Source organism: Osmia bicornis, chromosome 10 (assembly GCF_907164935.1).
Source record: "Osmia bicornis bicornis chromosome 10, iOsmBic2.1, whole genome shotgun sequence".
NCBI lineage: Eukaryota > Metazoa > Arthropoda > Insecta > Hymenoptera > Megachilidae > Osmia > Osmia bicornis.
In genome coordinates, this window is record NC_060225.1 from 10,475,760 (window position 1) to 10,499,983 (window position 24,224).

Below are 24,224 nucleotides of genomic sequence, written 5' to 3' on the forward strand. Positions count from 1 at the left end.
TAATGAGCAGAAGGCAGTGTATTTTTGCTGAAAAAATAGTATATACGTATATTTAACTTTATCAAATAGGAATTATTTACAATTGACAGAAAAGAATGTCGTATATACAAAAGAAATATCACGCAGTGTGTAATTTAACAATAACGAATAATTGAAGATATTTATAAATATATACATAAATAGCAGTAATAAATTTGTCTGGCTAACTGGCATACGAAATGTTATTATCAACATTCTCTCCTATTATTTCCGTTTTTTTATAACCGAAGTTTTAGATTAATCGCGAATGTTTATAATTTTCCAAAAACAATATTTGCAGCAATTTATTTACAGTCGCTTCTCGATCATGAATTAGCATACGCTATCTCCTAGACATAGACGCTTATTAAAGCGAGAAAAATGATCGCTTTTTACACTTCTCAGAAGGTTTATACGATATTTAATTGTTCGCAAGAACACATTTGAACAGGATGTAGGAATGTTTGTAATACTGGTAGATCGTTTAATAAACGAAAATGATCGATTTCACGATAAATACTTACTTACATATGTAGTATGTACTATGTAAGTATGTAGGTAAGTTGATATGTATATCGGATTGTCGATATTAAATTATCACAATTGATCTCTCAATTGAAAAGTTGGTAAGCATTTAAAGCTGATGAGAAATTGATAATATAAATTTGCAATACCTTAGGTATTGACCTTAGGTAGGTACATATACGTATGTAAGTATGTGGTGTTTCGTTAAAAATATACATGTTCCAAAGAGATGACACGAGCAACGTCACGATTCCTGTCAGATTCATTTATATTTAGAGGTAATTCATCATTCTTTGCTTTGACTTTATCGTCAGGAGATAATTCTAAAGAAAAATTATCGTAAGCGTACGCGTTTGCTACCATGTTGGGATATTTTTCTTCGGAGATCGAGACAAACTTTTGTAACGTAATGTTTTTTGGTTGCACGAAGATAGTTGGTAGGGTGGCCGGAACCGAAGTATCCGACTTTGGTTTACTGCAGAATGCGCTCTCTATCTGGTCGAGACTTTGACCTCTTGTTTCAGGCAGAATAGTCAAGGCGAATAGAGCTCCTAGGAGAGACGCTCCGCTAAATATCCACATTATCCATTCGATGCCGACCAACGCGCGCAAATCAGGATACATTTTGATGGTGGCGAACGTTATCAGTTGTACGATACTAGTGGTAATGCCTCCTAGGGGTCCTCTGAATCTCAATGGATATAATTCCGAGGTCATCACCCAGGGTAAAGTGAGGTATCCTATCATCGATGATCCTACGTGGCCTCCTATACAGGCCAGAGACACGATGGATGGCAGTTTGAACCTGAAGAGAAGAAGAGTTTAGGAAATTGTAAATTGAAAGTATTATTATCTATCTAATAAGAACGAGATGATGCAGTTTCAATCGAAGAAAGGGGACAGCTCTAACCTGAAGGCCAGAGCAACGCCTACAGCAGAGATCGTCATTCCTAGGCCGCTAACGAAGGCCAGAACTTTTCTACCGAAGCTGTTCGCGAGACCAGCACCGGCGATCGATGCGAACAACCTGATCACACCGACTCCAACGCTCGCGGAGTATTCGTTCAAGTCGATGCCGATATCCTTGAGGACGTTCACGGCGTAGAAAAGGATTATGTAGATGCCGGAGATTTGTTGAAACGCGAAGAAAGCGAGTAGAATAAAAAACGGCTTCCAAACGCTTGGCATGTGAACAGCTTTCAACAGACTCTCCTTCTTCTCTTCCCTCTTGTCGTTGGTTTCGCATAATTCCTCGTACTCCTTGTCAGTGGTCAATCCAGGTCCTCGCAACCACAACAGCGACACTTTCGCTTCCTCTTTTCGTCCTCGAGCGACCAACCAGCCTGGACTTTCCGGGATCATGCTAACGAGAGGGGAAAGTAAAAAAAAAAAGTTTTCCATCTTGAAAGTAGTTGTTTTCAGTAAGAATTACCGTGTCAGCGCCAACGAGAGAATCGCTGGTCCGATGCTGATCGCGGCAGCTCTCTGCCACGTGGTGAACGCTCCTAGCGTGTAAATGATCAAGACACCGAGGGAAACTAATACGGGACCGCAGCTTCCTAGCCAGGCTCGTTGATTCGGTGCTGCAGCCTGCAATTCGGTATGTATTTATTATCTTATACATATGGTATGTACTTATGTACTTATGTACTTATGTACGGATAGAAAGATATACGTTTACCTCGCTGACGTAAAGGTAAAGGCCGTTAGCCATGCCCATACCAATTCCGCTGATGAATCTGCCTACGTATAACATCGGCACGTTCTTCGACAGAGCTATCAATAACCAGCCGGCAGCATGCGGTAAGCTGGCCAACGCGATAGCCGATCTTCTTCCAAACCATTCGGCGCATAGACCAGCGATCACCGATCCCAAGGGATTCGATATCACTCCCAAAGACGCGATCCACGATGTTTCCGACTCGTCCGCGAAATTGCTCTCCAATAATTTCGGTATTAGAATCGCGCTGAAACCTTGACCAAGTCCCACGGATATTTGTCCGGAATGAGCCGCCAGTCCTGCGAATATCTGCGAAGAAAAGGACTCGTTGAAAACGTCCAAGACGTCGAAAAACCCAAGTTATGCTAGCCACGGTGAAAAGCACGTTCGTTTAAAAAGAAAAACGAACGAGTTTTCGATGATGTCGTCACTCTGATATTCCTCGATGAACCAATTAAGATTTACGTCTGTCGTAGAGTCGTGGTACGTGGTCGGAAATCAGTGGTAAGTTCCGCGAACGTGAGTTGAAATAATCAAAGCCAAATCGCGTTCACGTAATCACTAACGTAAGAGATACTTTTTGGCTGGTAAAGACGAAAGGAATTTTGAACGTATGTCGATGACCAATTCACCGTAGTACATACTTACATGTACCTATATTATACTTAATTTCGATTCGCAATAAAAATTCAAGATCTCATAATGTGCAAACAGGAGAGGAAACTAGTTTCTTTGGAGGTCGAAGCGAAGCGAAGCGAAGGTTCGAGTTAGCTCGAAGCAAACGTCGATCTAATAAAGCATCAGGATCGTGTGGAAAGTCGATGTCTTTGAAGAATCTCGAAAATCGCTGGTTGAACTGACCGACCGCGACCGAACGAACGGAAGGAAGGAAGGAAGGACGAGATACTGGCGCGACTCTCCCTTCGCTGGCCTCGTTTTCAAAAGAAGCCTGGAGAGATGTTCTCGACAGATACGTCGTCGAATCGCAATAATTACCGGACAGATTGCAATCGTTCAAATGTGTATTGTTGTTACGCGTACACTCTTGCAACGGATGCCTCTTGAAACATTTGCGTGACGTGATTTTTGCATCGTCGACATTATCGATAACGAGAGGTTTGATTTTTCAGCTTCTTCAAATTCCTTAAAGATTCACGCGTTTCGTACCACTGTTAATTAAAGACTAACATTCCAATTGATTCGATCGAAGTTTATCAAATCGGTATCAGACGATAAGAGAATTTTCAAAGGACGAGTTACTTTCGATGTTAATTTTTTTTTATTCATCTAGTGCTAGATAGACGTAGATCAGATAATTATTGAAGTTCATAAATAATAGAGGAAACGCGATATCAGGATTTTTCAGAAAATTCTAAAGTATGCGAACAAATACCTATGTATGTGAGTTACGATGAAAGAATAACAGAAGGTTACGAATACACAGCTGTATTAACACAGAAAATTGTATTATCATATTTACGTCATGCAACGAATTAAGACGATCTTGTTACGAAAACGTACAACGCGTCGATAGCGAACGCGTTAACGTGGAGAATTCTCGATGATTAACAATTAATTAACGTTGACTTACACCTTTCTGCTGGCCGGAATAGAGCAGCTTCCACCATAGTTTTACTTGAGCGATCATCCTGCGCGATCGACGCTAATCGGTATCGTGTAACTGAAAATAGGAATAAATAGAAATAAAATGATTCGCTCCGCAAGGGTAATGAAAACCGTAAGCGAATTTTTTTACAATGCCAGCCGAAATTCGAACAATTGAATAATGGGTGCCGTAAGTAATGGGTAAGTAAGCTTTTAGCCCTACACACGGTTTGATAGAGGGGAGGAACGTGTCTCTCCCGAGTCACGAGACGCGCATGATTTTCTATCGCGTCAGAGTACCTACTACGCTTCCCGTACAATTCGCACGTGAGTCGCAATTTCTCTATTAACAAATTTACTTGGTCATTAGATTTCGCGATTAAGTCACGGGGTTGATTCACCGTCCATCAGATCTACGATACAACGCGTCAGCGAAAATTTGTTACTCTTACAAATATCTTGTCTCTTTCCTTTTTCTTCTTTTCAATTATTAATCCTTTAATTAATCCTTTTCCTCGAAATATGCATAGGTTAAATGGATGGTGTTGGGAAGGAAATATACATAACAGTCGAAAAGTCATAACAGTTCTAGCTATTATTTTTCTTACGTTTCGTGAAAATGTAAGTTGCGTAATGAACATTGCATAAAATAGAAGTAAATTAAAGTTAACGATCGAGTTGCTCAGAAAAATTCAAGTGCAAAGAGTTGCATCTTCCCATGGTAATCAAGGTATCAATTTCAAACCTAAGGTTTTATGATTAATCAATTTTAATTTTCGTTTTCTGAAATTTTACAGAGAAATAATTAAAGAAAAAAGTTAATAAGTTCCTTTAAATTATTACACTGCCGCGCGGTACCATAAATTCTTTTTCAATTAGGTATACATATACATATATCTTCCTCGCATGAGATCCCCTTGTTTATTTTACCTCTTCGAAACCTCCTTCGATCTTGACTCGATTCTTCGAGTAATCCCAAGTGTTTTTACAATAATCTGTATAAGACACGAAACGTAAGCAGTGTGACACAACCAGAGAACGCTTGCATAAAACACTCTTTATGAGCGGTATCGTGCAGAGGTGCAATTATAAAGATCGCTGACGTTTTTCGAAAAGGCTAGGATAGCGCCGATCGGTTGTTGCACAGATTCGCGATATATTCACGAAACGGTCGAAATTATTTGTAACGTTACACGATTTCAAATGAAAAGCGAGCGAACGGTCTCATCCTTTATATGGATTCTCGGTAAAGGTGTCTCTGATAATAAATAAGTTATACTTCAAGAACAAACCATCTTTTGTTTTTTCGAATCGTAAATATTGCAATATTTTAACGTTTTTGTCGCAGACCAGTTCTGCTTATCGTATAATTGAACCACAATCGAACCACTGTCTAAATAAATGATATCATTCTTGATTATTCATAAAATACACCGATCATATATTTTCACTCGGAGTACAGTGGATCTTTTGTTTTCTTTCTAAATATCGCTCGAATACTAATGGTAACGCGACTGATATTATTACAAGTTATATGTAATTCTCTTTCATCTTCTATGAGATATCTAAAAAAACATTTTATCATTTTTCATATTAACCATTTTACCCTGGAAAGTTTAGTTATTATTAATGAAAGTTCAGCCAGCAGTTATACTTATGAGCGATCCACGATGTAAGGGTTAACACGTTGATGCGACAGTAGAAACAGCCACGACTAGTCAGACATACGGTAACGTACTACCGTATCTACGATATGGAGATCATTATGGCCAGGTTAAACAAGCGAAAATACAAATGACATGTACCATCTGTGTAACATCGTTTGGAATCGAATCAATCGATCGACGCGACGCGATGCGACGCGATGCGACGCGACGCAACGCGACGGAACAATGTTTGAATGATAAACAAATGATTTTATTAGTCGTAGATTGAGACGGGATCCGTTTGTTCTAATTCGAGATACATTGCTCTGCAATGGTTTTGTTTTCGAGACTAGCATGTTTACAAACTGTTGCTATTTTTACCAGTTCGTAGCATTTGGCCTCGCGGTAAAATGTTACTACAAAGTTTTAAGCGGAAACTAAAATTTTCGACGACTTTTCTGACAACTTTTTTAATTTTGCTTCCTATCCAGTGACGTGTAATTCAAACTGATTTTAGCTAGCTTTTCACCTACCTTTCTACTTTCGAAAGTCCTATCAAAAGTATTTCCTTCTTCTTCTTCTTCTTCTTTTTTAAACTACAAAGTCCTCATCGCGTATTCGATGCCCCATTTCTTCCGAAGAATTACAAAGGTAATTAGAAACGTGATAATATTTTCACAGTTAGCTCGTATCATCGATTGTCACTTTTAGGCATCCGCGGTTCTATCTACTTGCAAGAATGTTCCGCGACTGGACTTTACCGCGGAACGATCCAGGAGGAGTAACGTCGTAAGAAGAGTGAAGTTATTTCGAACGCGATCGTGTCCTCGCCAGGAAGTTTGTACTTCCGCATTAAAATCGTTAGACGCACACGTGTTTCCCAGTCACACCGATTGCTCGCGAACACGCACCAGCTCCGATCTCGCTTTTTTCGCACTCTACACTGACTGAGATGATTTTCGCCCGCGCGTTCGCATTTATAGTCGCGTGAACGCGCCTCTCTCAAAACGACGCGACGACGCTTCGGCAAGTCAAAGCGCCCTTCCAGGGTCGTCTCGAGGCCTCCCAGTTTCCCTCAAACTTCCCTCGACACTTGTACTCATACTTAGAAACTATAATTACGTTCTTCAATGAATTGTTTCGCGATTATGACGGTCACCGATCGATCGCTAAAATTCCCTAAATAATTAACTCAGCCTTTCTTGCCGTTCCAGCCTCGAGAAAGTGGTTAAAATTTATTTTATCCAAATCACTCTTTTTAATTTTTCACGAAACATTGCTTTTTCTTCGTAATTCGTAATTGCAATATAACGTTACACCACTGACAAAACAATGGACACGTTTTTACAGTTGCAACTAAGCCCTATCGCGAACGCGCATCTTTCTAAGAAGTCTATATTGTTTTAAGTTTTTAAGGAAGATATAATCATCGCGTTAGAAGAACGTCCGTTTCTAAATTTATCTAGAAAACATTTTGCATCCAGTGACGAGCTTGCTACCTCGATGACTACACACCTTGTCGAGGTTAACGCTTTTTCAAAGCACTGCGATTCGTGTAAAGAAGAAATAAATTTTATAAAGAAAGCAAATAAACCTACCAGATTTTCCAACAGAAATCCTGCCGATAAGCGAGCTGTTCACTCTGGTCCACGAATCGAGCACGCGGTTACGTTCGGAGTCTGCGATCGAAAGCTGAATCACTGCTCCTCGCTAAACTGCTCCTCGATCGTAGTTACGATCTATTTGCACGTTTTCAAACGTGGTAAAAGGTACTATTACATTATCTATTCACGACAAAAGGTACGACCTCCATCCATGGTGATTGTAAAACGCTGAACGGTAAAGAGCCAACTTAATAACAACAGGTGAGCTGCAGCCCACCTAACTGTGTTTTACGTTTACTCGATGTCGAAAGGTGAGATTTATTCAGAAACACCTTTAAATTAAATCGATCGCCTTTAAATCAAGATTAAAAAAGTAAGGTGATTTTTAGAAAATTAAGTAGGTACCTGTACCTATTAATCAGCCTATGAATGGTTCAATGATCGAAAAACTTACAGTATTTTCTGTTCATTGTACCATTGTACCATTTGTAAAGAAGTACTTAAAATAATAAACCGACGTTTATTACTCTTTTTACATTTTGCTATAAAGTATAAAACCGATCCTCGACTTTTCTTTATTCAGGATTGATTGTTATACGATCACGAGGGCGTTCGTTCTTTGCTTGACCTAAAAATCCTGTGTATGTAACTTGGAGATGCATCTCCGTATCGTAAAATAGGAACGATTTTATTTTCTTTTCTTTTCTTTTCTTTTCTTTTGGGTCGGTAAAAATGTGAACCGCGAACGATACGCTTACTTATAAGCGATTCTCTTCCTTCAACGATCCGATTGTTATTTCACGGTCAACCCACGCACCATATGTAAGTACATATCTTTTCGAGTCGACTCGTAAATATGATATCAAAACACTGTCGCCTCAACTTACGTGAAACTGATCGATCGGCAGACACGAGAAAAATAATGTAGCTAAGCGCTTAGCAAAATTTTCCCACCAAATTATGTATCAATTTCTGGGGTTTAAAGAGGAAAAGTTTCAAATTTGATAAACGGAGATGGACATGCTGGTTAATCGAATGGTTTAATTGTTTACCACAGCCCGTAGCCCGCAGCTAACATCACGGATGCAATGTCAATTGAAAAAGTGTTCTCGATTTAGCCTGAGACCAATTACTTATCCACTATCGTTACTATCATATTGCATACCCTTTGAGTCGATTCGATTCGATTCGATTCGATTCGATTTCATTCGAGTAATCTAATCTTACCATTACTGATTAATATATCATCACCAGAATTGTACACGCTATCTTAACATCCTTTTGTTTCGAATCTTTTTGTCAGAATTATCTTCTTGTTTCTGTTTCTTGGTTTTTCCTATAAATTTCATTCTTTATTGTTCATCGATATTAATCGAGCGTTTATCAATTTTTTTTTTTTTCAAATTACCGTAATAATTTTCAAATTACATTGACAGTTGTTTGAAATGAAAAATTCTTGGAATTCATAAAAGTATGAGAAATTGCATTACATGTGTGGTATGAGTTCATTTGATAATCTATATCAGAAAATATTTAATTTTCAAATTGAACTTAAGTAAGATGATAAAAAACGATGAAAATATGACAAAGTCTTTGGTTAAATTCTTAAAAGTTGTTACAGTGCGATACAAAGATAAAGATAACTTATTTGTGGTATGCGTTATTTTTGCAACGAATGTTTTCAAGGTATCGTCAATGCTCACCCTTCTAAGCGCGTCGCGTTTGCAATAAATCGTGTTCATTGTTGAATCGTTAATCATGCAATTTTTTCTTTCTTTCTCTCGAGTAATCGTTACTTTTTTGTCGATTTTTCTTTCTTCCGTGGCTCGCGCAACACATACCTTTCTTACCAACAACGATTATTCAGTTATTTGGCTGGTACTCGTTCTTTTGTCACAGACACACACACACACACAAGTCATTACGTATCGTTCTCAAGTTTGCTTTTTCTTCTGTCACGACAATCGATACTAGAACTTTCCGATATATGTATGTATGAATTTTAAAACATACCACCAGTATGCGATCGGCACGCGCCGTTTAACCGGATTTTTTCTAACGATACGATCTAATTATCTCAATCATATAAACGATTTATAATTTTCACGTAATTTTCCTCCATAGTAGGGTAGAAAATAATCAGTTCTTTTTTTTGGTAATTAGCAAATTACTTTAACGAGAAACTATTCGAATCCAAGTTATCAACAAGCTGTATCCCAATCGTTCCCAATTATGTATACTTTACGTAACATTACCGTAGACAAACATTAGAATTAGCTTGATCGCGAATAAATCAAAATGATATTGACAAGCAAAGGAATATCGCGTAATTAATAATTCTAGTAAAGTTCCGTTCACCAAAATGACGGAAGTGAAAGATGACCTTACGTAAGGTTAGTAGGTGAGAGTATTCATTAGTTCAACTACTGGATATACATACATACATACATACATACACGTATTTTATGCTATCAACAGGATCATTTTTCTTCGGAAACCTGTCTTTCCCCTTAGCGACCTTGCCATTGATCGAGCACAATGTGAATGAACGAAAGTCTGACTTGTCTTGGACCAGGAAATAAGTCCAAGGACCTGTTCGACTGGGCAAGCCGCTATCTCTATGCAAATGACAATTACCCTTTTCGTTTCCGATTACTTAGGATTACTATAAAAGACGCAAAATATCTATGTACCTATATATTGAATTGAACATTTAGAGAGAATATTTAGTTCGATTTTAATCACGTTTATAACCCTGTTACGTTTCTCTAATTATACGACACGTTTCAATTATGCTAAACACTTGTGACTCACGTTGCATAATGACCGCTTTAGCGAATCTTCTGGTAGATCATTTTTTTATGCTTTGCTTTTTTTTCCTAACGCCATGATCATGACCTATTCGTCGCGTACGTATACGATAACATTCAATAGAAAATTAATTATTAAACGGCTCGAATGAATGCGATTCAGAAGGCGAACCACTTAATTCTGAATAAATTGTTCGACAGCTTTCTTACGTGCTAAACGATATCACGTAATACTGATGTAATACGAAACTATTCAAACAATAGATTGCTAAGCAATTGCCATAAGAAGTTGAGTGAAATCGAGATAATTGGGTAATCTGTGTCTTTGATTTTTTCGCCTGGAATCGTACCGATTACACGGTCATCGATAATGTACATTTTCAGACAATTATTAATTTATCTCCAAAGCGGAGAAGTTTTCACTCTGAAAGGAGTTAAATCAACTGTATAAAATGATGAAAATACAGGTAGAAACCGCAAGAGAAGCGTTAATAAGACAGTTGGGTAGTGCAATTACCTTTTCATTTCTGCGCACAAAGCATAAAACACAAAACACTCGGATAATCAGTCTGCTGTAAATTTTTATCCAACAAGTTTTCAGGGGCGAAGGGAAAGAGGGATAATTCGCGACGGAGCTGCTGAGGATGTCACTTTAATTCGCGAGTTAATTCTCCTCGACGATTTCAAATACCGGCATTATAAACGATTGAAGTTTCAAATTCGAGAATGAAAAATATTCACATTACATTATTCTGCTTCTTTATTTTTCACCTGTACGCGAAGGATGATCGTACAGTGAGAATAAGCAAATTTCTCATATTCTTCAAAATTGAATTGAAAATTAAGGTTCGTGTATGAAACAGGAAGCGTGAAATAGGTTTTAATTTAAAAAAAAAAAAGAAAAAACCTCACTAATTCTCACGTGACGAAACGAAATGTTACGCGATACTTTTAACGCGACGATTAAACAGATAAGCATCGACTTGGTGTCGAAGCTGCGAAGGGGTATTGAATAAAAAAAAAAAGAAAAAAAAAAAATAATGGAAAAACACTAGAAATTTCTGGAAAAACATACAAGGTATTAGATTTCATTTGATGGTATTATGCAACACAGAGATGCATCAACGAGACGATACGATACGATACGATACGTAAGTAACTATGATAACGTTACAATACACCACGTAATCTAACGTAACAGTTTTTTTAGCTTTTTTTCATTTCTTTTTCATTCATTTTAAACAGTACATAACAATTTTCGCGGTTCTCGAATACGGGACAATTTGCAAGCTATCGGTCGATAAAAGTACAGTTTTTGAATATAACAATAAAGAAACTCCATTAAACTTGTGCCTCTCCCTCCCCCCAAAAGAGAAATACTATATTTCTTATGAAAAAATAACCAGGAATATTCAATGAAGCTTTTAATGCCAACGACGCGACGCGTCAATCGTAATACAATCACGATGATTAAAAATAAGAATCAATCTTTATAATTGCATAATTATTACGTCACTATCGAGCCCTGAATCTATGTAACGAATATTACGTTGTGATTAACTTTGCTCTGAAATTAAGATGGAAATCGATCGCGATTCATTTACATTCACTAACAGCCACTGTATCAATTATCATCGATCGATTACTTTCGCGCTCGCGATTGAAACTGCCAAACATATTGTCAGTAGAAACTTTCTAAATCTATGGAATGGAATAAAACTTTCCCCCGAGTGGTCATACTGTTTTACAAAATCATTAGGATCGTTTACAGCTATAGCTTAACAATTTCACTACCATTTTCCTCGCATGATAGTTGCGAATCAATTGCTGAACCATTAGATTTAGATTTAGATCATTAGTACTCCGCTGTGACATCCCAATAGGTCATTCACGTATATTCGTAAGTAGTTGATAGCGAGAGGGTTAAAAGATTTGCGTATTTTAATCTCCTCAAATTGCAACGCGTTGCATCATACAGCAAAATCTTGCCAATACGTAATCGTTTCGTTGTTTGCAATGATTTGATGGAATAAAAATATCATAAATTAACGCATCATTAATTATCTACAATTTTTTGGAATATTATTATGCTATAACTCACGAGCTTTATGTTAACGTAATGCTTACTGATCGTTTGCAAACGATTAGCGGTGCGTTATAATTCTTTTTTACAAAGTTGCCCAGATTATGTAGGTCGGGAGCGGAAAGGAATACATAATGACGAGAATACGTGAGATACAGGTAATCGACACGGTGAAAAGAGATAAAAAAAAATGAAAGAGAGCAACAAAAAGAATCGTAGAGTGATTCTTACGTGAGGAAGTGATTCAAAAAGCGTACCTACATACATAAAGAGGAAGCGCAGAAATCGCATGCAAGTACTCGTGTAAATCTTCCATAAGTTCGTCGAGGAAAATGTTGTACAGCATTATGCAAGATACTCGAGTCAACCTTGGCAATGACCACTATGAGTAGTTGCGATACCACCAACGTACATCGGTCTGTTGTGTCATTAACTTGCCGCTAGAATAATTGTACATACACGATTCGATCGTGACAGCCGATCGAATGATCTTACACGCAACTTTCCAGCATCTCATGCAAAAACTTTCGCGAAAAGAAACACCTTCCTTTACTTTATACTATTTTTTATCGCCTCGATATGAACGATACGAAATTTTCCACCTCGTACATATTGTACATACGATTCTATATTTATACACTTGTCAAAAATAACTAAACTGATTATATTATTCTATAACAGTTGCATAGAACTGTAGGAGGATTATGTACATTTTTTTTTATGTGAATTTTCAAGGAAATTGATTTTTAACCGTCTTCGATTGTGTTCGATTAGGATTGATAAAATGTATCGGAATAGTTTGATATTAATCTCAATGGCATAAGATTACGCGTTTACTCCGAGATTCTGCAGAAACTAATTAATCAGTAATCTAATCTTTAGAGTTAGAGTAAACATCTTATTGAAAAATTCCTACGTCAATAAAACCTTCCTCTTTGATTCGAACTGGGATCACCAGTTGTGGGCTGATGGTAATAGAGGTTTCGAAGATCGGTACGATTCTCACTATCGGCAAAGGCGTGCTCCTTTTACCTACACCTCATTAAAGTATATGTATACTTACAAACGGCATTGTAAAAATTCATACTAAAAGACAGTTGTTGACTTTCACCGAATCGGAACTACATACGAACAGTTTTTATTCGGCTTTCTATTCAACAGCTAATAATTGTATAACTGAGTTTGTACAATATTTGGTTGCACCATGTATACAAGTCAACTGTAATATACTTTAACGAATTACGATACACTTTCTTCGTCCAATAGTTTCCTATACTCTTTTATGTATTTAGATTTCATAGATCTCTGATACGAGTAAATTGGATAATCTTGATGACTCCTTATGTTCTCGACAAATTGGATTTCTAGCCATCGAAGTCTCTTTTTTGCCTCGGCAATGTCTAAATAAGCAAGATACTTTTCATATTCTTGCTGTGGATTTGGAAATACGTATCTTGCAAGAAATCTTGTAATGGGTGACTATAACAAAATGCATCATCAGAGAATTAACTTTTTATCCAACTTATGTTCCGAAATGTTCTTCAAATATATCCTTACTCTATAATATTCCCATCGTTGCGGAGTATAACCTTCCGGTATTTCTTCTAACGTCGCCGGGCCTATGAATACGTTCGCATAGAAAATAATCAGAGCGACGGGTATGGCACCCACAAAAAAATAAAAGTGAATCCAATCCTTAGTTTTATGCCACTGCCAACGACTTGCAACTATAGGCATAGTTCGATGCTCTGACATACATCTTATACTTCCTACGAAAGAAGAAATTACATTAACTTACAGCTATTACATTGAATTATTCTAAAACCCATACTGACACTACTTTCCAAGTACGTTCATCTTATAATCCTTCAAATTATAACCTCTATTTTGTAAACGAAGTCTTAAGATATTAGAAATGATTGTTAATCTTGATTAAACGACAATGAAATAAGACTTTTTTCCTGTCATTTGATCGAGGCAAAATGAAATAGACGAAATGAATAGATCACTTAAATTCGTTATTTTCGAACGTTGCGTAACAAAACACTGTCGATTTTCAGGAAATTCTATTGTCCATGAAACTGGCACAATTGTTTCTACCTGTTTGTTTTTCAAATATCGAACTATTCTTATTCAGCAGTTTTCTCAATAATCCATTGGTTTGCGACAATTTATTATTACTTCCAAAGAATAATCTACTCAACACTGCCATTTTACTTGCCAATTTTATTGAACGGAAAAGTGCATTCAGCGCTGCTCACGCTTGTACGTATGTAGATAAGATGCTGTACGTACTTATCGACGGCGCTGATTTCATAGATCCGCGAAATTTGAAAAAGTTCATTAATGTTTGAACGAATACGTGCCTGCAGCCTTTCTATTTCCATCGGCATTACCAATATTTATACATTAAAATGTACCATTGTTTAAGATCACAGCCATTCCTAATTTATCACAGTACTTTTTTATTCATCAAAATACGCTCTATGTTCTAAAATTTATTTTGAAAGAGCCTTTTTATACTATAAGACAGTGCAGAAAATAGAAGAAAGATTTATTCGTAAAATCGCGGTTTATAAATAACGAATAGAAGAAATTCGCGCGGAGCTTCCGCGAAACTATGTAATATAAACGTATGTTTAACGTCGACGATGTTGGGTCAAGTGAGTAATTGAACTCGAGAAACGATTCTAAATTACAAACACTCGTCAATCCTCGTGATCGCGTTCATCGCGTGAAAAAAGAAAAACTAAAACTAAGCGCACAGTATCAATTAATTCTCACAAACGGAAAGAACGAAATTTCGTCTCATTTATCTTTCATTTCATTAATACGTCGATTGCTTTAATAAAAATAAAGGATTTTTTATCATTTATATTATTAAATTCGGGCAATTTTGAACTTAATTTCCGATCTATGTAGTATTATCATTAGACATTGATAAACGAACTTTTAGCGAACACATTGTACAGAGCAAAGTACAATCATAGGCCTCGAACAATCCCGATCAGTGGTCATACTCGAGCATTCAATCTGTGTATATGATACTGTGTACCATTCAATCAGCATATCGATCGTAACGATTGAAACTAACTACTTACTCGCATCGAGTTGCTGTAAATTGTAAATGTTCATTTTACAAACTGTTTTCGCCATTACACTTGAGGTTCACGTTCACGTTCACGTTCTCATTTACGTTTAGTTGAAACGCATCATTCGCGATCCTCAAAAATATAATAATAATAATAATAATTAATATTAATTTAACAGAGTAAAGATAACAGGATGTGTAACCAGTTTAGCCGAATGTCTCGTTATCTGTACCAGTTGGCAACGTCGTCGTTTAACGTTTCCATTGAAAGTCTTATTTTATACCATCTGCACGTGGTACAGACTTTGCAATTTAATAATCCCTTACCAGTGCATTTTTTATCTTTCATAAGACTAGGTATTATGTCAACAGAGACGAAAGTATTTTCTGGTTGATTAGGTACGAAATTAAAAAAAAAAAAAAAAAAAGAAAGAGAGAGAGAAATGAAGATTAAAGAGGTTGATTAGGATCCGAACCGCGGTGGTTTATCATCATTCTTAAATATTACGAGCGCAAAGATAGGTATGTAAGTACATACACCTACCGATTCGGAGACGACCCTGAAGAAATGGGTTAAAGACCGTGGAGGAGCCATTCTCCCCGGTGTCTCTATGTTTGTTACATTCGTTGTTGCACCGAGTATTTGCTACGTCCCTTTTTCTACTCGCGGTTTTACAAAGATAAAACTTTGATGCAAAATTTCTTACATGGTGCACCATGTAACTAACCGTGAATCACCGTCGGTTGTCCACGTGATTCACACGCCTCTAGCCCGATTGCCGTTTTCGTAATACACGCTGCCGTCCACGTGAACTCGTACGTGCTTCGTACGTTTGTTATCATCTCTTAAATCATACTTTGTCGTATTATTAATTTTTGTCAAAATCAAATCGATTATCAAATTGGTCGAACAATTCAAGAAACAAATTTTCGCGAGCTTTCAAAATGGCTTTCAAATTTACTTTGGAAGTTATGTAAATCACACTCGCTAGAAAGCAGTAAAGCTAAGCTTTCTGTTCTTTATTCGATCCTGACTTTGTTATTAAAACAACTAACGTTGGGTTAGTCGTTATCATTCTAAATAGAATATGTTTTAGACAACGTTTTGGTGGTTTGTCGTGGAACACCCACTTGGAATCGAGCTGAACGTCGTAGCCTTACCAACCATCACACTATTGATTACACAAAAAAGAAGACAGAGACAGAGCTTGATTTTAACAATCCTCTTGCTTTCATCTGCTTGCTCTATACTCTTTTATCGTCAAATCTTTACTGTCGTAAATAAAAGATAGTGGTTAGATTTTTTTCTGTTCATTTTGATGTTTTAACCTGTTCTAGTTAAAATACGAGGAAAGTAATATTTTTTTAACAGCAACAACAACAACACGCCTATTACATCAAATAAAATAAAGGATGGACAGATAAACTGATGTTATAAATGTTATACTGTCAGCATGATTCATACTTTATTGCTTAGGAAACAAACTTAGTGGAGCTTTGCAATGGAATAATCTTTAGTATAAGCAGAAGAAAAATGCTATCTGATAAGATTTTTGCAAAATGAAGATTTTTTTTACACGCAGCATTATGTTTGTTACGATTACAGCAAAATAATAGGTAGTAGAAAGAGAGAGAGAGAGAGAGAGAGAGAGAAAAGAAAAATATATCGAGCGAAAGTAGCCCATTCATTTTATGCCAATCGATATCCATCCACGTAATATCTCGTCGAAGCTTTTAGTCTAAAAGAATTTGTTCGCAATTCGATAAAGAAACAATTACGAATTTTCTGAAAAGATATATGACCCGTAATCAAATTAGAGTATTGAAAATATTCTTCTTCCATGTGAGAAATGCGAGATAATACACTTCCTCGTACGTTTCGACGAAGCCACGAGCTTGATAATTGATCGTGTCGTGTCCAAATAAAAAGGTCATCGTTCTTCCTAACTATTCTGTCTTACATTCTGCTATATTTCCTGGATATTGTAGCTCCCTAATTAAAATATTTTTAGCAAGTATCGTTTGGTAATCAAAGTACGTTAATAAGGACAATGAAGTGTAATGATTTTTGATCAAACTTTCATTTTGAAATTGATAACAGTAAGCGTTATTTTTACGCTGCTTTACTCTTATGACATAGTGGAGCAGAGACTATACTGTCTATTCTATCGCGAGTATGTGTATGTAAGAAGGGAATGAAAATGTTTTTGGCGAGTATAGTTCGTTGGTGGACGAAAAAGGGATAAATTGGTATAGTTGTCGCCATACCAGGAGGGAAAAGAGGCGTCGCGTCGAAACGGAGCGTCGCGTCGAGAAGCGGCAAGCGGCAAGCGGCAAGCGGCGTTCTCTCGAAAGGTTTTAGTCGCGTTCCGGCCATCGCGCATTACACGTCGCGAGGCGTTCGTAGTCGAACGAACGAGGAGGCTCCTGCTGCTCTTGTGTGACGAGAACAGAGGAAGAGAAAGAGCAAATACTTTCGATCGTATTTTCGCCCGTTTTCATCCAATTTCTCGGCTGTTTCCCCCGAAAGCCTAACCAAAGATATCCTACATATATCAACGCGTGGAACAACGAAAATTTCAAATCGTCAAGGTGAGCCCTTACTCAATCTATACACCTTTCTATTTACCAAATATTACCGGCTTTGTTTTCTTTGAATTCATTTAAAAGCAAATAATAACTATGAAATTGTTTCATTTTTCATCAGCAGAAAGAAGGAATTTTCATTTTTGCTTTTCTTAAGAATAAGAATAAGAATAATAGGAAATTTGCTGAATTGGATTTGATTTGAAACGAAGAGCCGCGGTTCGAGAACAATCCGCGTAAAAGGTTCAAGCAAGCTCGCGTTCTTGAATGTTTCGCAGACTGGAAACGTACGATCAACTATCGTTTCTGAAATAGATATTCGACGCTGGTGAGCCTATTTCGACACTCTGTTCAAGATAACAAATTATAAATTACTCGAAATAATTGGAGAATATAGAGTCGATCGTGTGGCAGGATATTTTCTAGCTGGACAAACTTACAAATTAGATCAGACGATCGGAAGAAAAATTTTACCATGTGCATTGTGCTGAAAAATTAAGAATTAATTGCATTCTCGTTTCGCTTTTCATTTGATTTTCTTTCATTAGTTAATTTTATTCAGGTAGCTCGTAAACGGGACAGCAGAGTTATTCATGCTAAATTAGAATTAGGGTCTAATGATCGCGGGTAACGTAGCGTATATGTAAGTAGTAACACCATGTATCGCCATGTAGTCGTCAGGCCCTGATATAATCGTGCTACGCTTCGTTCAAGTAATTAGTATGGAATTAACAGCGTGTGTAGTAACGCTATAGATGTCTGTTAATCATCACGCTTTTATACGAAATAGTGCACATATAAGTTTTACTCGAACCTATAGATCACGGATTAGCCGATTTTCATCGTTCGAATATACCTATGTACATATGTATCTAATAACGACACCGCGACGCGACGGTTACACTGTTCGTTCAGATATCTCGTTGTTAATGGATGATTTAATCGTGTAAATGACGTAATTTTAGCTAAGCCGCACCTGTGGTCTGCTTGCGAGTCGACTTTACCTAACGCAAAGTTGATTTTGCTATTCGATCTCTGACCCCAACCTCACCACGTACAATGCTTCGCTGCTTTGCATTTCAACAAAAGATCGCGATTTCCGGATTCGAACGTATCGAAAGAACGAAGGTGATTTCTTGTGCCTGAATACCACTTGCTCGCTTTTTTCGATCACTCGAAATATTCGAACGAAGATAGAATATATACTTGACAGAATTATTATACAGTAATCTTGTATTGCTTAATTGTTGATATTTTAAATCGTTCGTAGATCGAGCACGATAACGAACACTCGTCAAAATAACCAGCCTAAACGGCTTATTATATCTCATTTCATTGAATATCAGTGGTTAATCAATGATAATTAGTCAAGCTGTGGAAACGCGAAACACAGTTTCGCTATTAAACAATTGAACAAACATTTGATGAAATCACGACACGTTTCTTAAGATAACAATACTCGTTACGATTAGTTGTAAGGAGAGAGACACGTGATTAAGTTCAATATTCATCGCGCAAAGCCCTTATCGATCGTGATTCATTATCGGTAGGTAATCGTATCGGGCGTAATGGCCGATTCTACGAAACGACCAAGAAAGTAGCATCAATTTCTAAATACGTACAGAGCCGTCTGCTTCGGTTTCAGAGAAATCTTAATCCTTTTTCGCTAGTACGATATAGTATAATTTTAGAGAAATTTCTTTAAATATTTCTGCAACATAATTATTACACGAGTTTGCTCAAACTAATGGACTCGTTAAAATCTGTCGGTTAGAAATTTTACGTTGCAAAACAAAGTTCATTATCATCCCCGCAAAGAGTATTTTCTAACTATGTACTTACATAGAGCGGCTTTATCGTAAAAGTGATACCTAAGGAAACTCGACGCGATGTGATGGAAAACGTAATGAAAGACGTCGCGACGTAGCGATGACGAAACAATATCATATTTGACTGTTTGCAATTTACGCGGAGGTAATTATTTCAAAGGTAACTTTGAATACCACTCGAATACCTACTATCAGCCGCAGGAGAAAAATCCGTCTTACGTCCGACATAGAAAGTTAGTGTCCTACCATGAACGCTATTTCAATTGCAAAATTACTATATCATTAAGTCTCCTTCGAAACGTATGCTCGTGATCAGTGTGCACACTCGGACAGAATGTGGTAGATAGGTACTACGTGTGTGTACAACCAATTATGCAAGCTAAGTAACCTCCTCTTCCACGCGGTGTTCTATCACCATCGTTTCTTTCGCAAAAATATTATTCTCGTATATCGTATCACCTGCGTCTGTGTCTATGTGTCTGTGTCTGTGTCTGTGTAACCCTTTGAATTAACCATTTCTATTCTACGAAACGTTTTCAACGAGCAATATACAAATTTACTCTACAATTAGGTGGCAAAAAATAATTTTTCTTCTTATTTTTCAGACTGTAAGATGGTGACGAAGCGCGACAGTTTCAGTCTGAGTTGACGAGGGTTCTTTCTAGGAGAGGTCTAGAATTGATTAACGCGTTAAGCGAAGAAGGGGAGAGAAAGAGCTTAAAGGTTCACCATATTCACAAGCGCGCACACACAGTAGCTGTTGCATTAAGAAACACAAAGAACCATCATGGATCCATATTCACTCAGGTTAGTGTTAATTCAGAATATAATCGAGAATATAATATAAGAATTCAGAATTTCTGGATTAAAAGAAAGAAAAAAATGAACAAAAGATATGAAACTTACATATCTGTAAACGTCTATCATAGGTAGCATCCATCAAACTCCTGAACAGGTTTTCGAACGGTTTTTTCCCTTTGTCCTGATGCTTTTTGCTGCTTGCTTGCTCCTGGATGATTTCCACAGGACATCGAAGGATCCCGTTGATATAAATCCAGCTTTCTCTTCTTCCCATCTTGCCTTCGATTCCCATTGTGACCTTTCTACGAGGGGTAAAAATGCTTTATGTTATTTGCTGCTTTGGAAAAGAGGAGAAAAAAAAAAACGAGTTGTTATAACATTAGGGTATCAAATTTCTTGCTCGACGTTAAATAACGATTTAAAATATGAAATATGAAATAGTCAATTTGAAATTGTCAATATTAAAGGTTGGATAGGTGAAACGAATAGTAATCGAACTAAGCGACGATAAAAGTAATAGTTTGACGCGCGTAACTAGTTTACTGCTCGTTTCTTTTTTTAATCGAGAGCTGCAATTCGAGCTTGCGTCATTGCTACACGACCGGTTGTTTCTCGTGCTATTGTTTCTCGAAAAGTGGTTCTCAAACACTCAAAACGATCGGTTTTCTTCCATTTCATAATACGTTTAGAAAAGAAGAGAATTCAGACGGTGACGACATACATACATATCTTAAAAGTTATTGTAATTCGTTGACCGTCCTCGGGATCTGTTTTCGATATTCGTACACGCGGTGACGATTTTTAATGTACGCAAATTTTTGAAAGTGTCCTTCGACCGTCACGATTCCATGTTTTATTAACGAGTTTAACTGTGAAATAAATAGAGCGATCAGAGTTGATGTTATATTTCAAGGTGCTATTCCTTCTTCTTCTTCTTCTTCTTCTTTTCTTGTGAAAACAGAGCCAAATAAAAAGGTAAAGTGTACAAACTCGTTCGAGAGAATAACAGGAAGACTCCGAGGAACCAGTTTTGCCAGAGTTAAATCGTGCCTGTATAATATGTATACATACTTTTCTTTTTAGCGCAAAACTAGGATCAACGTTTTAATTGCGATACCATACGCATATTTCATAGAATCTATGGCTCTTGTACCTAATTCCATTTTAACGTTTCTTACTAACGAGACATCGAACGAGAAAGTGAAATTCAATTTACATTGCGACCAAGCTATATGTACTTAGTTGTGTTTACGAATAGCAAGTTCAATTTTGAAAATTAACCTTTGTAACCTGTTCCAACTGTAAAGCTAATTTGATGAAAGCGACTTAATATCGAGAAAACTTGTAAACACGAAGCGAGCGAGTTAATATTTAAAAGTCAAACAGATTAACTGTACGTTGATGAAATTGCTATCGTTCGCTAATCAATCGAACAAAGCGTTTTCTTCTCCCTCTTTTTCCTTTTTGTTTTAATTCAAATAATCGCGTCGCATCGCGTTGATGAGATCAAGCGTTAATTAACGCTTTCAATGTCGTATGATTTATTCGATGTGAAATGACACTTATCTAACTATAAATAATTTTATCAAAACAAGCAATAATTTTTTCGTGTAAATGTTACAGTAGATTATTAAACGATGTATTCAAATACATCGTATGTATCTAATTGTAATTAACACGGTATTTTCGTTCACATGGTATCGTAGAAAAAAGGAGAAAAATGCAAACTATTTTATCATCGTCTGATTGTCAGATAAGCTTAAACCTACTTATTCGTATCAAGTACAAATAATTTCATGAATTTCTTGATCCTCTTAGAACCGGTAAATTCTTGATTTCATTACCTATAATGTCGCGAGACACTCTGTTCTAACACGTAAACAAACAGAGATTAGAGAAGATGTCAGGTGTTGCAAAAGTATAGAGATAATTTAAAGAGAATTTATTAGAACCCTACACATCTTTTTTTTTAACTTTTTCAAATTTTCCTCCTCTTTCACTACTAATAAGTAAACTCATTGACCACTGATAATATGATCCGATATACATAGAATTTAGAAAATTATAAAAATTGAAATAAGATTTAAAACACTTGACGTTCGATAAAGATGGGAAAATGCTCATTGAATGTCGTATTTGCCGCTCAACATTCTAAGGCCAAAGATGCCAGCGCTAAATATACATATACGTACGTCTATATACACATCTAAATTGGTACTTCTATTCTTAGGAAATGTTTAATACGATTAGACGAGTAGGTATAGTTTTTTTTTTTCATGTGACACGAGGCGCGTGACTACGCGCAGTTTCATGCAATTGTACGAGAATTCATTGTGCCGATTATCATAACGGGCTGGATGTTATTTGTTAAAGGATAGTTGATAGAGTAAGATCAAACACCGTAATTAATCTTATATTTACGGTGCACATGCACGACTCTGCCAGCATATATACGCAGTACGTAATCGCTCATATTTTAAAAGTGTTTCATAACGCTTCAGAGCTAAACGAGAGAACACGAAAATAGTGAAAATAACGAAAATAAAATAATTTCGCTATGTTATAATTAAAATTGGAAAAAAAAACCTAACTACAAGTAGGTAACATTGCGTTGTTTAACCTCATCAATGTTCCTTAAACTCTAATTCGAAAACAGAGGCTTCCTAATCCTGACGGTCGTCATTATGCTAACAATAAGTAAGTACTTAAATCCCCAATTAAGATTTCGACGTGTAACTTATTAAAAATTTGTATAATCAGTCAGATGAAAAGACAATATCGACGATTGATCGAGGAGAAAATCCTCGAATTAATTGTGTTAATTCCTCGCCACTTTGTTAAGTGAAATTAAACCTCTTAACAGCTCAGCAGAGAGAAACAATGTTCAAACACGAGTGTGTTTGTTAAACGAGAATCATCTGGATGTCGTTAACCTTGCGTGGAAATGAAATATTACTGTATGTATAGGTACATATTATTGCTTTAATTCCCACAATCTCTCATTAAAACGCGTCTGTCGCCTAGGAATAACACGTTAATCGTTCCCACTTTTCCCCCCGTTGGTCATCGATCGATTTCACTTACATCGAGTTGTTGCAATAAATCGCCAGCTGCTATAAATCTATTCGCAATTACCGATGTAGACATAAACATCACGCGTGCTCGATAAGCTCTGATTCGCGTGATGTCACCGTTACGAAAGATAATCATCGTGAAATTATACTTTTGTCACGACTCTTCGACAAAATCATTCTAATCGAGTCTTCGGCAGACTTGTTAAGTTCAATTAACGCGTAAAAATGACCACATATTGTAATAACAATTGTTAAGCGAATCGTTTGACTTTTTTATTTACGTATACACGCGTTACATGTATAAATACGTATGATGGCATAGATTCTTAATTTTTATTTATTCTAAAAGAGCCTATGAAACGAAAACTCACGATTGTTAGCACACATGTGGCGATAATTTCTGGCAAGTAATCGAAGCGTCACATTTACGTGACACGCTGATACCGAATGTGTTACATACTTTGAGAGAGAGAGAGAGAGAGAGAGTAAAAAACGCTTTATCATGGATTGTCTCACATGTTACGAGTTAGCCTTGAAATTGACAAGGAAACAGAAATGTACAAGTTTGTTCATCTTTATAAATATTTATGAGCCAAGATGTAAAAACACCTTTCTCTCGCCTATTTGACCACTTGATAGCTCGATCGAAAAACAACAAATGAATTCTATTTTTTAGTGTTGAGCGCGAGGCTTCGAAGAACATTGAGGAAAATGAAAGAGAATGCTTCAAAGATGCGATCGTGTCGAGTAGAAGTCTCAACAAAGGTTTCGTGGAACCTACGAAAATTAGAAATGCTTTACCCGAGGTTTGTTACCCGAAAATTGTCGGAGG

The 24,224-nt window shown here is 36.7% G+C and overlaps 3 protein-coding genes across 7 annotated transcripts in view; 1 reads left to right on the forward strand and 2 right to left on the reverse strand.

The window, feature by feature from the left end:
* Positions 1–20,629, reverse strand: LOC114879654 (facilitated trehalose transporter Tret1-2 homolog). 4 transcript variants are annotated; one of them, XM_029194782.2, is made up of 6 exons: positions 20,424–20,629; positions 3,855–3,944; positions 2,225–2,572; positions 1,976–2,133; positions 1,454–1,906; positions 1–1,348 (listed from the first exon to the last, which is right to left on the reverse strand). In XM_029194782.2, exons 2-6 carry the CDS (start codon positions 3,909–3,911, stop codon positions 748–750), a joined length of 1,617 nt encoding a protein of 538 aa, XP_029050615.1. In that variant the 5' UTR covers positions 3,912–3,944; positions 20,424–20,629; the 3' UTR covers positions 1–747. The 4 variants fall into 4 exon arrangements, with proteins under 4 accessions (XP_029050615.1, XP_029050612.1, XP_029050614.1 ...); XM_029194779.2 differs by lacking the exon at positions 20,424–20,629 and adding an exon at positions 6,048–6,516; XM_029194781.2 differs by lacking the exon at positions 20,424–20,629 and adding an exon at positions 5,523–5,645.
* On the reverse strand, positions 13,134–14,273 carry LOC114879657 (NADH dehydrogenase [ubiquinone] 1 beta subcomplex subunit 5, mitochondrial). The gene is made up of 3 exons (XM_029194791.2): positions 14,112–14,273; positions 13,569–13,780; positions 13,134–13,490 (listed from the first exon to the last, which is right to left on the reverse strand). Exons 1-3 carry the CDS (start codon positions 14,221–14,223, stop codon positions 13,251–13,253), a joined length of 564 nt encoding a protein of 187 aa, XP_029050624.1. The 5' UTR covers positions 14,224–14,273; the 3' UTR covers positions 13,134–13,250.
* LOC114879653 (facilitated trehalose transporter Tret1-like) overlaps positions 17,411–24,224 on the forward strand; it is an 11,175-nt gene continuing 4,361 nt past the window's right edge. The window contains exons 1-3 of one of the 2 annotated variants that reach the window (XM_029194777.2): positions 17,411–17,694; positions 20,123–20,324; positions 24,069–24,198. In XM_029194777.2, the coding sequence (XP_029050610.1) occupies positions 20,305–20,324; positions 24,069–24,198 (150 nt within the window). In that variant the 5' untranslated portion in view covers positions 17,411–17,694; positions 20,123–20,304. Of the gene's footprint in view, positions 17,695–20,122; positions 20,325–22,612; positions 22,776–24,068; positions 24,199–24,224 lie in introns of those variants that run through there. The other variant, XM_029194776.2, reaches the window with a different exon arrangement.